General features: G+C 37.9%; 1 protein-coding gene across 1 annotated transcript in view; it reads right to left on the reverse strand.

Moving 5' to 3' along the window:
* Positions 1 to 7,154: 7,154 nt before the first annotated feature.
* Positions 7,155 to 24,179, reverse strand: part of bcl2a (BCL2 apoptosis regulator a) — a 63,871-nt gene continuing 46,846 nt past the window's right edge. The window contains exon 2 of the mRNA XM_079407043.1: positions 7,155 to 9,152. Coding sequence (XP_079263169.1) covers positions 9,018 to 9,152 — 135 coding nt within the window. The 3' untranslated portion in view covers positions 7,155 to 9,017. The remainder of the gene's footprint in view (positions 9,153 to 24,179) is intronic.

Raw genomic sequence — 24,179 nt, forward strand, 5'->3', positions numbered from 1 at the left:
CCAAAGATAGTTTCCATCATTTTAGGTAGTTATTATCAAACTGATGTAGGTTCAAGTGTTCATTTTGTTAATAAGCTTGCTTTTAGTTAGTTATTTCATGCTATAAAAATGGGGTGTGGTGTTATGATTGGGTCTGCGCAGACTCGGGTTTCAAATGACGTCATCGGCACAAGATGACAGAATATCTGGGATATTTTGACTTCATTCTTATATAGTGGAAGTACAGACGCTTCGACCATCTTTTTTTTACAGTCTATGTCCACATCACGTGGATTCCTATTAAAATGACTGGATTTTGTCTGCAAAATTGTATCATCCTTGGTTCCTAAATGGCATTTCATAGACCACAATATGGACTCTTTTGACTTTGGCCAGTAACCAACACCTTAGCTACACCCTAGCAACGATCCGCAACATCCTAGCTCTGTGGTGGTGGGAACTGAACAAGCACATCAAAATCTAAAAATCTATTTTGACGTCATTACTGAATGAGTTTGCAACATTAAAATGTATAAAACTTAAATAAAGAAATAAACACTCAAGACACAAAGAAATACAGTACTTCTAATTGGCTGGCTATGTGGCTGCTTGGTATACTGATTACTATCCAGTGTAGCTGCAAATAAGAGCCGTATGAGATGTGTGTTGTATAAAATTCTGTTTGAGGGACTAGACTTTCATGTCAAGAGTTTCAGTCCGAAGCTCAGAATGGCAGAGCCAGTGGAGGATAGAAAGAGGTGAGTGATGTGTGTCAGGGATCGCAGAAATGAGAAAAGCCAGACCAGGCTAAAAGAGGAAGGCAGAGGATTGGAGTTATTCATTATTCCAAAAATACCCCAAATTATCATTGAATATTGATTTTGGCCAAATGAGGCAATATGTCTGTTTGGTGAAATTAAATTTTTAAAGAACAATCAAACCAATTCAAACTGCCTCAAAATCTATGAAAATTAAATAAGTGGCACAAATATTCCATTTACATATCTAAATTTGATCAGACCAGTCAAGTTGCACCTTTTGCATAAAAGTGAAAGCCACTCTTCATCTCATATGACTATGATCATGTGGAACACATGATCTATTAAAATAGACAAGAAAAAAATTATCATTTCCAATTAACAAAAATGCATGCTGATTACTTACTGTCAAATTAGGTGCAACTTCAGTAATAATCATTTAAAAAAAATAAAACAGAAAAGCTTTTGAAACCGGGTTTAATAATATACTAAGTTGTTAAAATGTTTTTTTTTTTTTTTTAATACATATATAAAAAGTTCCAATGTACTGTTTTAAAATGAACATTGGAATTAATGGAATTTTGTTTTACCTGTATTTTGAATCATGCATTGTGTGTTTCAGGGTTAAAGGAAATGTCAGTAAGCAGCATAACTGATAACTGTTCTTATCAGTTTACCAGCACCTTTTCTGTTTTTCTACTGATTTTTTTCTTAGGCTGCCTTATCTCACATAAAGTGAGATCTATTGAAAACAAAAACAGATAAATCTATAGGCAACCATTGTTGTGCACTTACAAAGGTAGGCTCATTCGATATCAAAGATTTAGATGCTTTACTTCAGCCTTAGATGTTAATATGCATCCCCTTGGATGCAAAGCGACTGCTTTGATCTAGGACGTATCATGCATGCATACTTTCTTCCGTTTTACACTTAGAAATTTAAGGCAGTAAATTTTGCCATGATCATCAGGTTTATATCCCCCAGAAGTTACCAGAACACCCTCAATCGCCAGCAATTACGAGAACTCTGAGCATGTACAAGCTCTAAAACTGATATCATTTAAAATTCTCCTTCTTCCATGTATGTGAAATATTTCATCTGCTGAGAGAGTATTTTATGCACAAAGAACTCTGGACTCAAGTTAATTTGACCTTCCTCTTCCCCCTGGTGTGGCCCGCGGAGGCTCGGCTCTCTTTTTCTCTGCTGCCTCCTAGTTTTGTGCGGGTGGAGGTGCTGGAGATGTAGCTGTGGGGGTTTTGGATGCTGTAGGAGGTTAATCTAATATCACATGAACGAAATCTCAAAGGAAACGGCGTTGTGTTTACACCCCCGCAGCACACAACACACACAAACAAGTCCCAGACTATAACTCATGGTGCTCATCATCATTGTTGGTAGTGGAGCCATAACATTCATCATCTGCATCATCATTGTCATTAAGGTTTTCCTCATCAGTTGAGAGGTTAACGTTTGAACCACACATCAATGGTGGCCTCTTGGTGTGTTTTCTTTTTCTCAGGCAGCTTTGGCGCAGGAAGACCTTGAGAATCATATGGTGTAGTTGCTACTGTTTTAGATTGTTTGCACGTGTGTCCTTGCGTTTGAGGTTCAAGACCTGACGGATGGTTCAGAACTTCTAGGTTCCAAAAAACACTTAGTAGAAGGAGACAGACCTCCTGCAAAGAAAACTGAAGGGAAGAAATTCTAGGTACTCCGATATGGCAGTAAGATTAGAGGTCCCACGTTAAAAGAGCCACTTTGATACAGTTTGTAGAATGTGCATTTAGTCTGTTTTTTATGTGATTTGAGCTAAAGTTATTAGAACAAAATCTTGACACAGATTTAGAGATTTTAGTCTTTCCCATTTAGGTAGAAGGAATTGGACTTAAAGGGATAGTTCCAAAATAAAAAAAAAATTATGTCATTAATTACTCCCCTTCATGTCGTTCCAAACCCGTCAGACCTTCTTTCATCTTTGGAACTCAAATTAAGATATTTTTGATAAAATCCAAGAGCTTTCTGACCCTCCATAGACAGCAAGGGTCCTACCACATTCCAGGCACAGAAACGTATTAAGGACATCAAAATAGTCGTAAAATAGTCAATGTGACATCAGTGGTTCAACCGTAATTTTACAAAGCTACAAGAATACATTTTGTGCACAAAGAAAACAAAAATAACGACCTTATTCGACAATTCTTCTCCTCATCCCGTCTGCTGCGGCATGCTGCCATTGTGGAGAGTATCACAACTATATGTGAAAGATCTGGACTGCAGGCAGGCCAATTCAGCACCCGGACTCTTCTACTACGAAGCCATGCTGTTGTAATAGCTGCAGTATGTGGTTTTGCATTGTCCTGCTGAAATACACAAGGCCTTCCCTGAAATAGACGTCATCTGGAGGGGAGCAAATGTTTCTCTGAAACCTTTAGCATTCATAGTGCCTTCCAAAACATGTAAGCTGCCCATACCGTATACACTTATGCCCCCCCCCCATACCATCAGAGATGCTGGCTTTTGAACTGATCACTGATAACACACTGGAAGGTCTGCCTCCACTTTACCCCGGAGGACACGGCGTCCGTGATTTCCAACAAGAATGTCAAATTTGACTTGTCTGACCATAGAACGCTTCTCCACTTTGAAACAGTCCATTTTAAATGAGCCTTGGCCCGCAGGACACGACAGCACTTCTGGACCATGTTCACATATGGCTTCCTTTTTGCATGATAGTGCTTTACTTGGCATCTGCAGATGGCACGGCGGATTGTGTTTACTGACAGTGGTTTCTGGAAGTATTCCTGGGCCCATTTAGTAACGTCAATGACAGAATCATGCCGATGAGTGATGCAGTGTCGTCTGAGGGCCAGAAGACCACGGGCATCCAACTTGTTTGGTTTTCATACTAAGCAAATTTAGCTTTTTTCTTCAATTCTCTAAAAAGATATGGCTAATATGAGTCTGCACCAGTTGCATGGTTATATGTTCAAATAAAGAGGCAGATAAATCGCAAAATCAGTGTTTTTACCAAGAGGTGTTACCAAGGTGGGCACCAAAAGAATTGATTTGTGAGTTTCCTTACTGCATAACATGACTATAAAGTGCAGTGGTATTACTTTTTATTTTTCTTAGTACCGAGGTAATAACATTTTTTGAATGCTTCTCAGGCATCAATAACACTACAGTACTATGGACATGGCATAACATATTTTATCATGCTACAGTAAAACACAAAACAGTAAAACATTTTCCCCCAAAACCAGTTCAGAAAATGCCGAACAGTCTGCAGATTCTATTTATGCCCGGTTACCACCTGATACCACCACAGTATGTTTTAGTACGGGATGGTGCAATTTGCAAATGACTGTTGTAAATGTTTTACGTGCATATTCCTTGATGCTGAGCAGATGTAAAACAACAGTGTCTCAAGAAAGACCCCCAGGTTAAACAGAAGGATGTACACATGGCCCATGTTGATTGGTTAAATCCTTGTCTCCCGCGAGACACCGTTGCCAACCTTCCCCTATTCTTCCTTTAAACACTCCTGATATACAGCTGGCCTGTTAAAACGATTCCCTAGCTGCCTTCAATTTGGAGTACAGCAGAACGTGACAGAATCCGTAGCGGCATATTGGAGTTTCCGACTCAATGATGCAAACCGTGACAGCTCTTCTCAGATGATAAGGCAAGGTTTATTTAATTAGGACACATAACTGTTAGCTTATGACATGGATACGTACACAACATTATATTGACACATTTAAAACTCACAAGTGCTATGAGGATAAATTAAACAAACAAAAAAAGAAAAAGAAAAATCATGAACAATTGCTTCTGAATGCTACATGCTGAGGGCTTACAAGACAGAATGTACAACATAGAAAGACAAACAGGATAATGGGAAAATGAGAAATTTGAGAAATCAAATATAAACTCCTGTCTCTATATTAAAATCCTCCGGATATTTTGCTACATTTTAATGGTTATGTGATATATGAGGGAAGGTACAGCAAAGTCATTAAAAAGAAAGAAAGCAAAGAAATCGGAGCAGAAAATCGATTTTTTTTTCCTCAAAGGAAAGTGGTATTGTAAAATGAATGCATTATAGTAGCTGCCGAAGGAAAAAAAAAAACATTTTGATAATCTTTTCCATTTGAAGTGATGGGGCGTGGGGGTTTATTTCAGAATAGACACCAAAATGAGTCATTTATATTGAACACAATGTGAAAATCGCACCAAAACTCCAGCGAAATGAAGCTGTATAGCTGGAGATGAAAAAATGCACTCACGCAAAATGTAAATAACATGGTTAAGCACCAAACCAGTGCAACCATGGAGACAGTATCTGCAATTTTACCCTTAACAGACCACCGGAACACCACCAATCTAGATGGAAGAAGGGAAAACCCCTCGTGTTGCAGTTTAAATCTTGCTTCCGTTTTTATCAGACAGAACGTGAGCTGAAACAAAGACCCATCCTCTTTCCATCTATATGACGAAAATGAATGAACTGACAGAGGGAGTTTTTAATTTTTAAAGAACTACAAGCAACGCAACTCTGACTTTGAAAGTGAGTGCTTTAGCTGATGAGAGCTGATCCTATTTTTACATTCAGAATTCTGATATTTTTCTGCAAAGAGATAAAATATCATTTATATTTTTAAAAAAAGTTAGATTATTTTAAATTTAATTTAATATTTACACTGGAGTTAAACCCAGTTTCACCTACTGTACTTCCCCTGCCTTCGCTCACAGCGTGTCCTGACCAGACATTGACTTTCCAGCATCATTTAATTGAGGAAAATGCCATGTTTAAAGCTGAAATGTGTCACTTTTTAATGTTAAAACAATTATTAGTAAGACAGTCATACACTGAGTTCTCTAAAAAGTCAAATACTGTAGCACTGTGGTGTTTCCAAAACATTGATCTGTTTCTTTGAACATTGTCGATGTGCCCAACAACAGCAACACTGGTTCAGCCAATGGGGTGTGTTTGGGGGGCGGGGCTATCGATTCATATCTGGGCGGAGTGTTTGGGAAACCTGTTTAAAAACAGTCAACTAACTCAGTCTAGCGAATGACACACTTCAGCTTTAATGTGCAGCCATATGGAGTGGGATTTTGCTTTATCATGGTTAGGACACAGTTTTAAGGGCCATTCACAGAACACATTTTTGCATTGCATTACACATTTTTAAAAATTGTTTTCTATGTAAACATGCGCTAGCTAGACGAATGCATTTGACTGTTGCGTTCGGGTCTCATGCATTATATGATATCCTAAAATAGTTTTATACTTTGTGGTTTTTCCATTCCACTTTCCTGTGTCTTGTGTTTTTAAATGCAAAAATGCATTCTGTGTGAATGCCACTTTACAATGCAAAAGATTTTTGTATACACACACCGTTACATAAGAAACTTATGACTCATTCACACATCCGACTACTAGACTGTGCATTAATTTCCTGCATCCTTCACCTTCGACATTCTTAGTCTCTTTTTTTGTCAAATAAAAAATTTCCCCGACAATCACTGCTCGATTACACTTGTTAAAGAGGCATTGCTTCTTAAAAGGTGCAGAAGAATTTGACACAAACTGAATTTGAAAGTCGCACATGAATAGAAATCACAGATTGATGCTGTTAAATCCAATACATAAGGCCTCTTAGACTCAAGTAGGTGCATGTAGAGTCTGATTTTAATAGACTTCTCAGCTTCTCCTAACCAGAGGAAAAGCGAGACCTAAGGAGTGGATGGACTAGTTCCGCTCCAGCAGTGGCAGTTATACGCTGGTTCATCCACGAGCAGCTTCATATGGAGCAACAGGGAGAAGCTCAACTTCACACCCCGTCGTCTTACATGGCTAGATCTTTAGCAGCTATAGTAAAATGATTTTACAGTGTGAGTCCTCAAAACTCGCTTTAACATATTCTGATACAGTCCTGCACCACCCGATAAAGGGTGCAGCAATATAGTACACTATTAGATAGTGAATATTTAATCTGTACCGCTACACACTCAAGAGAGCTGTGTTGATAGACTAGATAAAGTCGATCCTGATATGGATCCTTAGAGTATTGACTTGAATGAAAATGAGACTGTGAGGGAAAGTAGTACAGTTTATATCGTACTTTTGTATACTAAGGGCTGTTTAGCCAACAAAATACTGAAATAGGTTTTTCCACAATTTTCGAATGGCCAAAAAATAAAAGTAAAGTAAATTAGACATCCAACCATTTACTTCCATCCTTCACAGACTCTTTTTCACTCACGCCACATTAAATATGCTGTCCACTTTGACTGAAGTCTGTAGACACTGTATCAGTTGTGCGCCATTTAAAACTGAATTTAGAATGCTTTTAAATATGAAATGAACAAAATAGAGTTCAAACAAACTGAAATTCAAAGAAATTCTTATGAGTATATATTTTAATAAGAAAAAGGAATGTTTGCTGGGACAATTTAGAAAATTCAAATCCAATTCACACTCATGAACTTAAACAATTCCAATGTCACCTTTTGCACAACCTAGCACTCTCTATAAATTATTCTGTTTTCCTCAAGATTTCAGCATATGGCTCATATTTTAACAAACATTTGAAACAAAGTTTACTAAATGCAGAAGATATTGAAATATTGTTGGCCATAGTCTTTGTTTGGTCTCAGTGGGCTTTTGCCCTGACATGGAGATGCAGAGCGCTAAATCTATACCAGCGACTTTAATGAACATCTGAGGTGGAAAAGAAGACATTAGGACAAGCTGGTGTCTCAGTATCTTCCTGTGAATGAGAAATCTTCTCTCCCAGAGGAACATAACACAGAAGTTGAGGGATAGCACTAGATGAGACTCTCTCTGGGGCGGAAGTTACAGCAGATGGATTGGATTTCTTTGGTTGTGGGGGCATCCAAAAATCTATAGCTCAAAAGGCATCTGTAATTTACCATGCCAGAAAGATAACATTGGGAGCAACGAGGAGGGAAAAGTGATACACCTGGGCCGTGTATTACATAGTCCGTTGTGTACAAAGTCTTTTCAAAGCCGCGCTGGCCTGCATGCCTATCATGCCAGCCTGAATGAACTTCTGTTCCCAGCTGCCACCTGCCTGTTTCATCTGCAGAGACGCATGCACACACACACACCTGGCTGGGCTAGACAGAAGTGGCGGGCTGCCCGCGTTCTCCACCAGAACACAGCCAAGTCCAGCTCTCTCAACACAATCTATTTACAGATGTACACACTCGCACACTACATGTACACGGACATTATACATACACAATACCCTCAGAATTGCTCTTTTAACGCATTTTGTACAAATCAAAACTAAAATTTATACAAAAAAATGCAAATGTAGGACAATATACAATGGGAAACCTTTCAGAAGCCAAACTTCCAAATGTCTTTACATTCAAGAGGAGCGATTTGGGTCAGACAGCTCCATGACCCGATTACATCATGATAGCCGCTTTGGTTTGGTTGCCGGCGCATTCTTTGTGCTCACCAAACAGTAAGACACAGAGCAAATCAAAGAGGAACTTTTTAATGAGGAATGCTCAACATCTGTTGGTTTGACGGGAGATCTCAAGAGGTCCATCCAATGGAGTAAAAGACAGAAATAAACAAAAACAAAAAATAAGAACACCCTGAATCAACACAGAAGGGGTGGGTGGTCGAGTTCAAAATGCCATCATGCAATAAAAAAGTAGCTAAAAGAGTCTTTCTCCACACATGCAAATAGTGGAGAAGTTATTTACATTCACGCCGGCAAACTCCCTCTTTTTTTTTTTTTTGATTCATGCTACAAAATGCCAAAAAACCTGATATCAAAATGTCAAAAAAGCACAATCTTAAGTTTAATTGTTTCGTACATAAGAAACAAACTTTAAAAGATAAAACGTTCTCTTTTTTTGTATTTTTGCGTCTATATGAAGTATGTGAGCAAGTGTTCGTGTGTGCACGTGTTTTGTGTGTCGATCTGTTTTTTTTTGTGAGTGCAACTGTACATGGCAGTGACGAGCATCATAGTCAAAGTGTGAGAGCGTTCCTGCGAGTCCTCATTCTGTATTCTTTTTCTTTGTGTTTTCTTCACTCCAGAGAGGGTGAAAGAGCGTGAGCGCCACAGCTCCCGTGGCTGGAGGGGTGTCGGATCAGCAGTGGCCTTTGAAGGGCACTGGTGCTGGGCTTAGCGGGGCAGTGTGGCGCGGAAAGATGCTTTGATAAGCTGAATAGGAGAGACAGGCAGAGAAAGTGAGATAGTTTGGTAAAGAGACCCGTAGAGCCGTCACTTCTGAGCAAAAAATGCTCCGATGGTCACTCCTGCCAAGCCCAGTGCTGCCAATCCAAGCACTTTCGTTAGGTACGACAATGGGTGGAACATAGAGTCTCTCTGCTGACCGTACAACTCCACGAAGGCATCCTGAAAAAACAAAAGAGAGGAAAAGAAAGCAGAACATTAGGAACAGACTTAGAGCTTAAATTATTGCAAACATACTGAATTAGAAGACACATTTTCCATTGTTCCACTGTAATTGAAAAAAAAACAAAAAAAACAAGACAATAAAAGGAACAACTAGACTCAGAAGTTTGGGAGCGGTTGACTCAGGATATTTAATTAATTTTTAATTTTAATTTTAAAATGTAATTTATTCCTGTGATGACAAAAATATACAGTATGCCAACAGTAAAATACTACAATTTAATATATATAAACAATACAAGTATTGTTTATGCATATGTATGTATTTCAGAAAAATGACTAGATACTCATTGGATTATCAGTTACCAAATTAGTCATTAGTTGCAGCCCTAATTCTGGCAAAAAACAAAGCAGCAACAGATCTAAAGCACACACATTTAGTGTCTGATAGAAGGTCTGTAATGTGTAGCATGTCTAATTGCCATGTATAGGGAAATGATGTGTTTTCGCCGCAGGATTTGAGACAAGCACATCCCTCCTCTTCAACAGACACTCCACATCTGTGTAGCCAAATTCCTCCGGGACAGCGTCCAGCCCAGAGAGAGAAACACATCGAATGATAGAGAGAAAGAGGGGGCAGGCACAAAGAAGACAGCTCAAATCCATAACATTGAGCCCGGCTCCCTGTGAGCCCACTCACGGAGGAAGAGGAGGAGGAAATAGGGAAATAAAGGAAGAAGAGCGTATAAGACAGGGTCTCTGTGCCAGGGCTTCCACTGTCTCATCACTCCTACGCACAACGGTTTCTGCTGTTTCCTTCTCCAGACAGACTAACTAAAGCGTCTTTCTCGCATCTGTATAGCTGAAATCCTACACTCAAACATAAATACTTATCTGCATTTGGCACAAGGAAATGACAGAGCTCACCCCCTCCTGTTTACAAGGCCATTTATAAGGACATAATTAGGTTCTTTCCCCTAGAGCAGACCGTGTAAATGAATAGTGTACAGTTAAAATGAGGGACAGACCCTTTGTAAATAAACTTCCAGGAGAATTCACAGCCGTAGGTCACGAAAGTGACAAAACATTGCTGATGCAATCAAATGATACCATCGATTCATCTCGATCTTCAGGCTGTTGGCAAAGCCACATGAGGCACTGGCCCCCTGCGTAAACAAGTAGGTGTTTGTGAACGTGTGTGTTTGCATTTACATGCACGTAGGTGTGAGTGTGTCTCGGTTGGGGTTTTTGGGTTTAATCACAAGACCCCCAGCAGCATCCACCCATGCACTCCTGTTTGAAATTTGTAAGAAAATATGGGTGAAACTACGACAAGAACCGGTTTCTTTTTTTAAAAACAAATACCGGAATCGACAGTCAATAGTTAATAATAAAAATAGCTAAAACACTAATGGTGTTTAGTGCGCTGCTGTTCACGGAATCAACTGAAACAACAGTGTGAAACATGGTGTGCTCTTCTTCCTAAATTAATGACTCTTATGAGCCTGTTTGTTTTAGTGAATCAAACACATGGAGCTCCACCAGTGTGTAGTCTGATTCACTAACAAATGACTCTTATGAGTAGGTTAATTTTAGTGAATTAAACACATATAGTTTGACTGGTGTAATCTGATTTCCTAAAGCTGGTCGCACACCGGACGAGAAGCGCAGCACTGCATCGCGTCGAGCCACGTCTTTCAAACCATCTGTCCAAAACAGTATTGAAAATTACTAATATCACATAGAATTTAGGATGGATAGTATGCACATTGGGACGCAGGCATTGTTTTCTAGGAGCGTACACACACCGGCGGCACCATTCGCCGTCTGTCTGCATCGCCAAGTAACGATTCAAAACAATGTAAAGGTGTGGCGCGACAAGGCTCTTATGAGCTGGTTCGTTTTAGTGAATCAAGCACACATAACTCAACCAGTATTGCCCGATTCCCTAAGACCCTGGACCACAAAACCAGTCTTAAGTCGCTGAGGTATATTTGTAGCAATAGTCAAAAATACATTGTATGGGTCAGAATTATACATTTTTCTTTTATGCCAAAAATCATTAGGATATTAAGTAAAGATCATGTTCCATGAAGATATTTTGTAAATTTCCTACTGTAAATATATCAAAACTTAATTTTTGATCAGTAATATGCATTTCTAAGAACTTCATTTAGACAACTGTAAAGGTGATTTTCAGTATTTAGATTTTTTTTTTTTGCACCCTCAGATTCCAGATTTTCAAATAGTTGTATCTCAGCCAAATATTGTTCTACCCTAACAAACGATACATCAATGGAAAGCTTATTTATTCAGCTTTCAGATGATTTAGAAATCTCAATTTCGAAATTTGAGACTTATGACTGGTTTTGTGGTCCAGGGTCACATATGTCGACCAGTGTAGTTTGATTTGCAAACAATTGATTCTTATGAGGCAGTTACTGTTTGTTAATCAAACACAAATAGCTTGACCAGTGTAGACTGATTCCCAAACAAGAAACTCTTGTGAGGCAGTTCATTTAAGTGATTCAAACACATACTGTATAACTCGCTTGATGAATACCGAATGCCAGTTAGTTTTAGTTAATCAAAAATTATTATTAAACCATTGGAGCAGTTACTGAATAATCTGATTAATTTACTGAACCACAACCTATTACTTTCATGTTATCAAATTCAAAATTAACCAAGAATCTTTTTGTGTATGCAGGTTTGTTTCCATATTTCTCATTTAATATTTTTAGATAATTTACAGTTAAATAAATCTGTCGTATTACGTATCTAGTGCATTAAAGTCTAAACTAAAAGACAGTTGAGTGCAATATATGCAATAAAAAATTGGATGTTTATTTTCAAACACTTCCTTAAAAACACAAAAAAAAAAAATCTTTAATGGAACTGTTAAGGAACCAGATTCGTTAAGCGGAATCGGAACCAAAATCGTTAAACTCCTTACGATTGCCATCTCTAACTAAACCTGTGTGTGTATCTCCAGATCCCCATGCAGCACGCAGTTCCCTACTCAATAAGTAAAGCGATGGTTTTATTGTGTCTGACAGCGGTGCGTGATCATCCTGCAGGCGCTGCTTGGGCCCGGGCTGGCCCAGCAAGGGGGCCGCACTACGCCCAACTGTTTGAATTACATTATTCTCTGCTTCACGGGCAAGAGAACTTCAGTCAAAAAGAGAGAGAGAGAGAGAGAGAGAGAGAGAGAGAGAGAGAGAGAAAGTAGTGCAACACGGCCTGTGTGAATTTGCAGCACATGCTGGGACACAGAGCGTTTGAATCCAAAAACATCAGATAAACCTGGCCATGACTTGACAGGTACACTGGGATAGAGAAAGACTTGGTGAGCGGCTTTCTGAGGGATTTCAAATTAAAATATGCGGATGCAACATAAAGCAGTTAACTGTGTTACAGTCCATTAATTAGAGTCATTGAAACAAATCGTAATTTGTCCAAGTGCCATTTTTTTGAGTCTTGGGTTTTACCAAAGAGACTAAAACATGAGAAAAATTAAGAATGTTGTATAAATGAAAGTATAAAGTTTAAATGAATTATCACTGTTTTGTTGCAACCTCTTGTAGACCAACAGCACAATTGGGAATGTGATATTGTTTTTATATAAGAGTACAATAAATAAGTTCATTTTAATTTCCACCAAAGTTTTAATAATTAACTCTGGTGATTTATTCCTGAATGAATCAGTGTTTTGAAAGAGATAGTTGTATTGATAATTAAATGACAAAAAAATCTAAATCAGTTGTAAATGATTTAATAAAGACATAAAGACAGTCACTTGTCTCCACTCACTGACATAAAGATGTAACCTACAGAAAGAGCCAATGAAAAAAACCTCAACACTAATGGAGACTGACTTGAACTTTTTGCTTATCAAAGAATCATGGTTTTCACAAACATATTAAGCACCAGAACTGTTTTCAACACTGATAATAATAAATTCATATTAGAATGATTTCTAAAGGATCATGTGACACTGAAGATTGGAATAATACAATAAAATAGATATTTTAAATAGTAATATTATTTCACAATATTACTGTTTTTACTGTATTTTTGATCAAATAAATAAATGATAAATGCAGCCTTGGTGAGCACAGGAGACTTCTTTCATGAATAATACAAAATCTTACCAACCCCAATTTTGTGTTCAAAAATCAATTTTTAGATATTTGCACATCCCTTGTACAACATAACACGATTTGCAGCTAAAAAAAAAACACAACGTGAAGAGAAGGGTGGAATCAAACTTGGGTTTGGACCAAACAATCAAACCTGATGCCATCTGCTCCCACAAGGGAGGTACAGAGCTGCAGGTGTGCACATCCTCCAGCAATCTGAGCAATATCATTCCAAAAATGATCAACCTGTAATGATCTAATAGCTTATTCCCTAGCTGCACAGAGGTCACGCTTTATTCTACTTTACACCATGTAGCGAGTTAAGTACATTTAACCAAAAAGCCAAAAGCCAGGCTCACCATTTGTTTGCACCACTAACAATGGCTGCCAGCCTTATCAGGAGAAAAGCTCCTTATCATCTCTTAAGACATTTCTGCTCCTTTCTCTCTCTCTATTTATCTAGCTATCTTATCCGCCTCTTTCTCTCTTTCGGTTTTTGTCTATCTGTCTGCGCAGGTTATAAGAGCACCTGGCACAGAGCACCGAAGAGGGAGAGGAGAGGAAAGAAGGGAGGGAGGTGACAGATATGACTAAAAGAGGGCTGTAACAATAGCACAAAATGAGCTCACAATACATCCTAATAAGAGCCACAGGAATTAGTGCCAGCGGAGATGTCAAACCCGAGCGGCTTGCTCGGGACGAGATGTCATCGCCGGCATGTCTGACTGCTGCCGACGTGATGAGGGCAGAAACGAGAGCCCCGGCTGCCCCATCAGCGGCAGAGGTGACAGGACCAAGCTGGGAGGTGTTGACGGCCACGTGTCCACATCCCTGTTTGCTCTCATTTTTTCTCCCGCATTGGTAAACATCCTCATTAGGAGAGCTTCCGTCCTGTGTTTGAACAGACTCTTGTCTGTTTGCCCAAGGTCTTTGTTAATGGCCTCCAAAAGCGGCCCCTTATACACACACACACACACACACACACACAGGTACTGGCAGACGTGAACGGATGCGATTATAGCTAGCTTGGTAATCGTACGATCAAAGAGCAGAAAATGCACAAACGATGTCCAACGACTCACACAGTATTCGCTCTAAGCCTGCCTCTTCCTCCATCTCTATTTCTGTCCTTCCTGTGGAGCATCGATCAGACGCAACAGTGTCTTGTCTAAACCAAAGCACCTTAGTGGCCCCTAATGTCCTCGGAAAGGCACAAAGCGGGAAGTGCCAACAGTCTAACAGAACCCTGCAAGACTTCCTGTGGTGGGTGAGGTTTGGAGAGGCATGTTGCAATTTGAGGATGGAAATGAAAGTCGGTTCATGAGATCAAATATGAAAAGCGTGGACAAACAGGTCTGGCTGAATGCATGAATGAAGGTTTGAAAGCGGACAGCTTTTAAAGCCTTGTAAGGCAAGTGGCAGTTGCTCGGGACTAAGTTCCGCGTCAAGTGTGCCGGTGTCATCACATCCTCAGATTGAGCATGAGGCCAAGAGATGAGCTAATGCAGAAACAGCTGACCCTCTTCACCTTAAGGAAGGAAGAGATAGAGTTGCATTACCTCTTTTAAGCATGCATGCACAGAAATAGTTCTTGACAATTGTCTTGTCGCTAAGGAACTTTGCTATGACTTCTGTGTTCAGAATAAACATCTGATCTCATGAATTTTGAAATGAAGCCTCTTCAGTCAGCTAAGCACCGATGTTCATACATCTTTCAATGACACAAGTGTCTGTGGCTGTCATGCTGGCAGTGACATAAACCACAGGACAACTGGAGATCACAAGAGGGATACCTACAGGAAGTTTTCATGGACAGCAGGATGACAACTGAAATTACATATGTGTTTTGTATTCAAGTAATAAATCACAAAGAATTATATAAATAACCAACACAACTTAGTTTTAGCATACACTAAAATGGGTCAAACAGGGTCATATTGGATTTTTGTGGCTTTTAGGTTTGACAAAAAATACCTTAAAAAAATTCAACAAGTTGACAAAAAACCATTATACTGTTTTGTTATACACTACCATTCAAAAGGTTTTGAAATAAATCTCTTATGCTTACCAAGGCAAAATATGTTTTTATAAAAACAGCAAAAACAGTAATACTGTAAATTATTATTATAATTTAAACTACTGTTTTCTATTTTATTATATTTTAAAAAGTAATTCACTGGGCAAAGCTGAATTTTTAGCAGCCATTACTTTAGTTTTAGTATCACATGATCCTTCAGAAATCATTCTAATATGCTGATTTGCTGTTCAAAAAACATTTGTTATTATCATCAATGTTGAAAACCGTTGTGCTGCTTAATATTTTTGTGGAAACAGTGTTTTTTTGTTTTTTATGAATAGAACAGCATTTATTCGAAATAGAAAGCTTCTATAACATTATAAATGTCTTTACTGTTACTTTGGATGCATTTATGCATTTATTTTCTTAAAAGAAATTCTAAGGTTTTGATAGGTATAATATAATATAATATAATAGATATGTCCCAAATCAACTTCCCCTCAATAGAGAAATAAGGAAATATATCAATAGAGAAAGCAAATTATTGTAGGTCATTGTGTCCTTTTTGTGGCTCCTTCCCTTTTCCCCACATCATCTTTTGATTGCTATGGCTGTTATGTAGTCACTGCAAAAGTAGTGAAGGAACAAAGAATATTTAGCCTTTTTCACTCACTCTCACACACACACACACACACAGGAATCATTTTTATTTAAATGCATTTTAAACACGCACAGGGGAACTGACCCGTGAATGTGAATCAGCCATGTTTGTCAGACTTTTCAATCATAACAGTACCGACTTAATAAATCATCAGACTAGAAAAACAAATCCTGCATAACTAGAGGGATGAACCTGCCGTCTGCCACAGATGGTGAAAAGACCCACACATCTTTATATTCATTATAAATGAGACTATGGTTATGAACAACAGAATCGCCCAAACAGCGTCTCATCCTTCCCGAACAGACCGTGGCTATTTTGTGTTCAATAGAATAACAGGATCAAGAAGCCACGAGCGGCTGAAATTGCAAAGCTTAGCAGTAAGAGGAGGAAAAACCATTACCACCAAACCTAGTGGAGACACAGATAAGATGCTGCTGGGACTCTCTGCCAACTCAGTTCCTTGTTAGACACAGCGGTCAGTGCTGAAATGGCATATGACCCTGACCAAAACCCAGATGCCAGCATCCATCCTCCAGAGCTCAGCGGGTCAAAGCCATCAGGTTTGAGAAACGGCACTAATGTGGAGCTGGAGAGGAAGATTGCACCTTGACCTTGTAATCTGATGCATCCAAAAAAAAGGTAAAGCTCTCCATTAAACTGACATTTCACTGAAGAAGACAAGGCTATGTCTCCAGGCTCCGGGCCTCCTATATTTAACAGCATTATTCATGCCACCCCCCCCCCCCCACCCCCTTCATGCATCCTTCTCCCTCTCTCTCGTTTACATATTCTCTCTCTACCAGACATTCGCTATCAAATTATTTCATATACAGTGCCTGGAGCAGCTTTCATCATTCACTTTTTAAATCTTATCTGGTTAAATCTATTGCAACCAAAAAGAGAATATTGATTTTTGTATTTTAAGTTTTTTTTTTTTTTGGCAGAACAAAAAATAAACAGCCAGGCAGAGTAAGATATAAAAATCCCTGATGCTGATGTATAATAATAAATACACCTGATAAATGTAATGATTGTAAACATAAAATGTAGACAACTATGGTGATTTAAAAGAAAATGCGTCGCAATAACAGTACAATGTAATGTGCTTAGGATCAGTACACCTAAAACAGAAAATTGTCATTATTTACACACCCTCATGCCATTTCAAACCCGTATAACTTTCTTCTGTGGAACACTACTGGTTCCACTCAGCATGCAATTACAATAAATGCCGACTGAATGAGTTGTAAAGTTGTAAACTGATTCAAATAATTCATTGAAAAGATCTGACTCATAAAAACAATTAGTTCAAAATAAGAATTTTTAAAGAATTGTACTGGTTACTTTTTGTGTGAAATTACAATGAGGACTAAATGACTTGAAACAGAATGATTCAAACTGATTCAAATAATTAACTGAAAAGATTAATTTAAAGGAACAATTAGTTCATGAATTGACTATTGCTAATTTTCTTATGAACATGCAAATAAAAGTTAAACGCAGTGAGTTGAAGCTGAGAATGAATCGAGTTGTAAACTAACTCAAATAATTAATTTTCTATCATGACTAGATTTAAGCATGGTAATGATGGATATGATCATGTTAATGTCTTGGTGGAACAGATCTGCTACGCTGCTGAATTGCTTCTACTGTTGGTCATTGCTGTTGTTGCAAATTATTGCTGCTGTAGCTGCAAAGCAAGTACAGGAACTTATACTGCCAATACATACGCAGATACGGTGCTGTGAGTATTTTCAGACGGCTGCTGCACAAGTATCATATATAATAACCCATAGCAGATCTATACAGGTGGAGCTGGGGAAGGTTGAGGGTTTCAGAGGAACTCTGAAAGCGTGCTGCAAAATCATCTAGTGAATGCTAACCAGCCATTTAAAATGTAAAGCAGTAAGTTCATTGGCTGCGTATGCAACATCAGCTTGTGCCAAGTAGTTTAACGATGTGAATATTATCAGTTTGCATTAACGACCCATCAGCCTGCGCCATCTAGTGTTTCATGGCAGAACTTCATCGTTGGGGTAAACGAGCATTCAAATGTTCAAAATCCACATTTGTGTCTCACAGAAGTCATACAACATCAGGGTTAAGTAAATAATAACATAGGGCTGGACGATTTTTCCGATTTTATCGATTAATTCAAATTTAACGTTTTGCCACGATTACATTTTTTATAAATCGAGGAATCGCGATTTTGAATAGAAATATTACCAGGCGTTAGAATTAGACACTTTGACAATATTCCGATGATAACATAGTAAAGAGAAATGAACGATCGTTGGCGCACATGATTAACCGCTCACGTGTGACGCGCTCATATGGCTAGGCGTCGTTCTCTATTATAGATCCTCAGTGCGGGCTCCATTCACACAGAACACGCTTTTGTGTTGACAAAGATGCGACGTGGGCAGTGGAATAGGACAAAATGGCAGAAGATGCCGTTTCATGCATCAGACACTGCAAGAAACACGAGTGCAACAGTCAAACTCATCCATATTTACATAGAAAAAACAATGGAAAAGCAGCGCAACTGAATAAAAAACCTGTGAAGAACTACTACTGTATGTCTGATATTTCATGTTTGCATCATGGTGACAGGCTGAAAGCTGTTGTTCATGGTTTTCCCAAAACATTTATTGTTAATAGTCTACTGGTGTTATACCTTCAGAAGTCAGAAAGAGCTTTATTACCAAGTATGTTTACGCACAAAGAATTTGTCTTGAGCTTCCAGTGCAGAAGAAAGTGTGGACATAGTGCAAACTAGTGCAGTAGACATAGGAATTACACAGTAGAGATGGAGTATAACACTAACACTAATATAAGAAAAACTGAAAATTAAATAATGCACCACACAGAAGTAGAAATATAGAGAAATGTATCTGTTTAAATGAATGGATGTACAGATATATTTACAAGTGTGCAGTTTACAAACATACAATTTTCGGATTCTATGCATAAAGTCATTTTGAATTTGAATTAGGCTACATTGACTGTTGAGAATTTGTTTTAAGCATTTTCCTTGTAGCCTATTATTTATGAATTTAAGAATTTTCTTTAACTAGAGGGTTAATAAAGAAAAAGATACTTGAATCATGTTGTAGTTACATTTTTAAGTTGACTAGTTAAAAATCTTAAAAAAAAAAAAAAAAGAGAATCTGCAAATGTTCAGAAAAAAATTTAGATTTTATTTTTTTGCTAAATCGCCCAGCCCTATAATAACATAAATTTTAGATTTTGACTGAACTAAACTAATCGCTATAAAACAAACACACGCACATCTGTAATATATTCTGGTTAGGTGCTTAGATCTGTTCATAAATACATTTGCCATAAGCAATAAAAGTGCTGCCTTTATTGATTTTCAGTAAGCACAGATCTATTTTTGCATTCGTTGGGGGAAATAACGGGTTGCTGGTTCCTCCCAACATAGATGCTTTCCACATGTTGCTGAAAACCTGTTCCGTTGCGACAAAACACAAGTGAATTCGCTCTATCCGTTTCAAACTGCTTATCTAGGACAAAACATTTCCTCTTTTTCCCAGTGCTCTTCAAGGCCAGCGGGGGTTTGTGAAGAGTGAGGTACGCTGGGATTCAGAGCTTAGGCCCCATGGCTTCCACATCAAAGTGAAGTCTCTGGTCTACACACACGTAAGCTAGCGATTCTGCGTTCCCTAATTCTCTGTCTGATTCTGTCTGTGTGATGTGGCACCCTGAGGACTCTGAATAGGACCACAGGGGCCCCTGCAGTCACTGCTGGTCCAACCCAACTGTGTCGAGTGGTGAAACTCACCTACTCTGTTCTCCTAATGACTGCATATTACTGTCTAAAAACAGCCCCATTGTAACTAATTAGACAGACCGCATGTCTCTTTTTAGCTCAGGTCAGGCGGAAAATTGGTGGACCGTGTCTTGTTTATATGGAACAGTACTATACTTAATTTAATATCTTACATTATCACAAAAGAAATGTATTGGGAAGGTTTTGCCAACTCTCAGATAAGAGTATGAAAAAGATCTTACACAACCTTAAAAATAGCCTAAATATTATCTTAGACATAATTTTTGTAGCATTTCTGGCAAAAATAACTATATTACCATGATTATATAATCAGAATTTAGAACCTCAGCAATCTAATCTTTTGGTTTGCTCGAGATCTATTTAAAAAGAAAAAATAATTAAACGTGATGAAGAACTTTAGTATTTTATAATCATGCTAATATATTGGAAAATATTTTTTATTTTCGCTGGAAATGCAACAAAAATGTATAATATTTTAAAATGATTAAAAATACTAATATACAAATTACTTAGAATGCTTTAAAATACTTATAAAATAAGTTCATGTCATTTAAACATGTTCTTGTTTTATTTGGAACTTGATCAAACCAAAATATATTACAGTTCCACCTATAAATTAATTGAATGAGCCGCTGTAAAATAGCCTAAATATTAAATTAAACGCATTCCTCTGCATTTTTTTTTGTCACTTTTAGATGTATAATGGCATAAGGCTGACAGCCACACACAACCATCTACTGTAATATAAACGGTAAAGCAAAAGTACCCAGCTCTATAACAGATATAATAAAACATTAAATCTGATAGATTAATGATAGCTAAATTACAATGATATACGATTTGACGCATTATATCTACGTGATTCTAGGAGCGACGTTCAGTTCGGTCCAGTTGCTATATATCATTTCTTATCTCTTCAGATAAAAAAAGCAAATGTAGCATCTAGCAAACGCAAGTCATCTGTGATCCCTCAGAAGGGCTTGCTTCACTTGCTTATTTAGGCTGTGTGGTGTTTTCTGGCATTCTCATATCATAAACAGCCTCTCTTGTGTGAACTGAGTGATCTTCGTTTTCCCAGGCTGTTTTCATATCTAAAGCCTGCTTAATTCATCCACTCTCATGCTTCATAAAAAGAAAGAAAGAAAAAAATTGCCTTATGACAGGATAGAAGTCAGACATGAGGTTACATAGGGGTAATTGTGCCACACCAAGAATATTTGGCAACAGAACAGATAGTAAACAGTTCAGATAAGTGACACACAGATGTCACTTTTCTTTGGTGGAATGTTGCACATAAAGGCTGTTTCTGAGATTATCCTAGTTAATAACAATATTTCAAAATGGCAATAGGTAAAAGACAGGATTATAAATGATAAATTACGGCTGACATACTAATTCCGTCACCAAAAACTGAACGGTGGTGCTTTTAAATTTGACAATTGATGAAACATTAGGGGTTGCTATGCTTTAGCAATTGCCCATGGTTTACATAAGACTTTAAGGGTTACATATGCAAAATTTCAGGTCTGATATAATCCACTACAGTAAAAAGAGTTCAATTTTGCAACCAAGTTACTGTGTGTTCTATGCAGCAGCGCATGTTGTAAAAGTTGGAGGAAAAGCATTGAGGGAATTAGAATGCGAGTAATTAGCATCAATGAGAACATGTTTTTACTCATGAAAAAACAGACAACACATCATGCTGACACATCAATGGTCATGTTGCTGAAATTACTTAACATATGCAAAAATACATGCTAGGGTAATTTTTACATATTTCACATTTCATTAACATGTACATGTTGAACCACTATGAACTAGTGGTTTGTGCAAGTGTGCACTAAAATTGAGCAGTAGTGTTCATGTGAGCCATGAGAGTTTAAATCTTGCTTGCAACCATAACCCTGTAAAGCCTGACATATGAAAGATGTTAGAAAAATCTGGAACATTTCATTCTTCAGTTATTCTTACGTTTACTTAAAATTAGTAAAGATGTCACAGCAAAAAGAAATGTATTACAACATTTAGGATGTTTTAAGAATTAAACTAAATGCCTTTTACTTTCTAAAAAACTATAAACTATCAATCAGGTAACAGAGTGCATCTAGTTGATTTTGTACAACAGGTCTTTCAGCCAATTTTAATCATGTTTATAATTTACAGGCCTTAGAATCATGAAAAAGTTCATTTTTTCTTCTAACTTATTTCAAAAAGTGAAACTTTCATATATTTTAGATCCATTACATGTAAAGTAAAACATTTCAAAAGTATTTTGGTTTTAAATTTTAATGATTAGAGCTTACAGCTCATGAAAGTCAAAAATCAGTATCTCAAAATATTAGAATATTTACATTTGAGTTGAGTTTCAATTAATGACCATCCCTACAGTATAAAATCCAGGTAACTCTTGTTCTTTGAAACCACAATAATGGGGAAGACTGCTGACTTGGCAATGATCCAGAAGACGAACATTGACGCCCTATCACAAAGATGGTAAATCACAGAGGGTCATTACTGAAAGGTGTGGCTATTTACAGAGTGCTGTATCAAAGCATATTAAATGCAAAGTTGACTGGAAGGAAGAATTTGGGTAGGAAAAGGTGCACAAGCAACAGGGATGACCGCAAGCTTGAGAATACTGTCAAGCAAAGCTGATTCAAACACTTGGGAGAGTTTCACAAGGAGTGGACTGAAGCTGGAGTCAGTGCATCAAGAGTCACCACGCTCAGACGTCTTCAGGAAAAGGGCTACCAAGCCACTTCTGAACCAGAGACAGCGTCAGAAGCATCTTACCTGGGCTGTGGAGAAAAAGAACTGGACTGTTGCTCAGTGGTCCAAAGTCCTCTTTTCAGATGAAAGTAAATTTTGCATTTCATTTGGAAATCAAGGTCCCAGAGTCTGGAGGAAGAGTGGAGAGGCACAGAATCCATGTTGCTTGAAGTCCAGTGTGAAGTTTCCACAGTCAGTGATGATTTGGGCTGCCATGTCATCTGCTGGTGTTGGTCCACTTTGTTTTCTGAAGTCCACAGTCAACGCAGCAATCTACCTGAAAATTTTAGAGCACTTCATGCTTCCTTCTGCTGACAAGCTTTATGGAGATGCTGATTTCATTTTCCAGCAGGACTTGGCACCTGCCCACACTGCCAAAGGTACCAAAAGCTGGTTCAATGACCATGGTGTTACTGTGCTTGATTGGCCAGCAAACTCACCTGACCTGAACCGCATAGAGAATCTATAGGGTATTGTCAAGAGGAAGATGAGAGACACCAGACCCAACAATGCAGATGACCTGAAGGCCGCTATCAAAGCAACCTGGGCTTCCATTACACCTGAGCAGTGCCACAGGCTGATTGCCTCCATGCCACGCCGCATTGATGCAGTAATTCATGCAAAAGGAGGCCCAACCAAGTATTGAGTGCATAGAAATGAACATACTTTTCAGAAGCCTGACATTTCTGTTTAAAATTAGGGATGCAACGATACCATTTTTTCAGAACCGATCCGATCCTGAAAATTCTGAGTATCTGCCGATACCGATCCAATCCGATACCAGCGCAGTTTTTTTTAAATCGATGTAGAATTTCTATACTTCTGTGTGTCTGTGTGTTACTCTTTTGTGTGTTAAACACAATCTACTACATATCAATAACTTAATTTTAATGAAAAATAACAAATGAAAAAATATATAATCATAATCTATGACAAAAATACTATTATAAACTTGGTTTATAATACAGCAAAAGATACTCTAGAAAAATCATGGGTGCACAATAATATTATAAAACCTAGTGAAACATTTTTATTTACAAATAAAAGTGAATAAGTGTAGGACTAAATCTGGTAAAAGTATACACATTGCTCTTTGAATTGTTGTAAAATACATTCATGAAAAAACAAGCAAATACATTTATATATAAATATATAGGCTACTATAAAATTAAAAGACTTTTCTTTTAAATCTATAGGACAGTAATGAAGGCAGCAACATATGATAGATAGGACAGAACAAGAAAGACTGTTAATGATCTTTCATTGCGCAAAAGTATTATAATATGTAAGGCTCCAATATAGAGCAGCAGAACATCCCGTGCGCAGAGTGATGCGCTTGAAGCGACACGGAGTCACAGCGCGCAGCCCTCTGAGTCCGCATAGAAACGTACAAAGTAAAAAGGGAAGAGATATTGATGCGTAGTGTATTAAATCTGTGCGTAAGTTTATTAAGCCTTCATTAAGCCTTTATTAAGTTTACCTGAACTTGAATTTAAAGACTTAAATATTCATCTGTACCTCAGATTAAACTATGGAACAGCTTCAGAACACTTGAAATATAGTGCACGAAAGCTTTATGGTGCTTTATAATGTTTTTGTGCCTTTCGTGGGGCTCAACAAT

The sequence above is a fragment of the Barbus barbus genome, assembly GCF_936440315.1.
Source record: "Barbus barbus genome assembly, chromosome: 44".
In the NCBI taxonomy this organism is placed as follows: domain Eukaryota; kingdom Metazoa; phylum Chordata; class Actinopteri; order Cypriniformes; family Cyprinidae; genus Barbus; species Barbus barbus.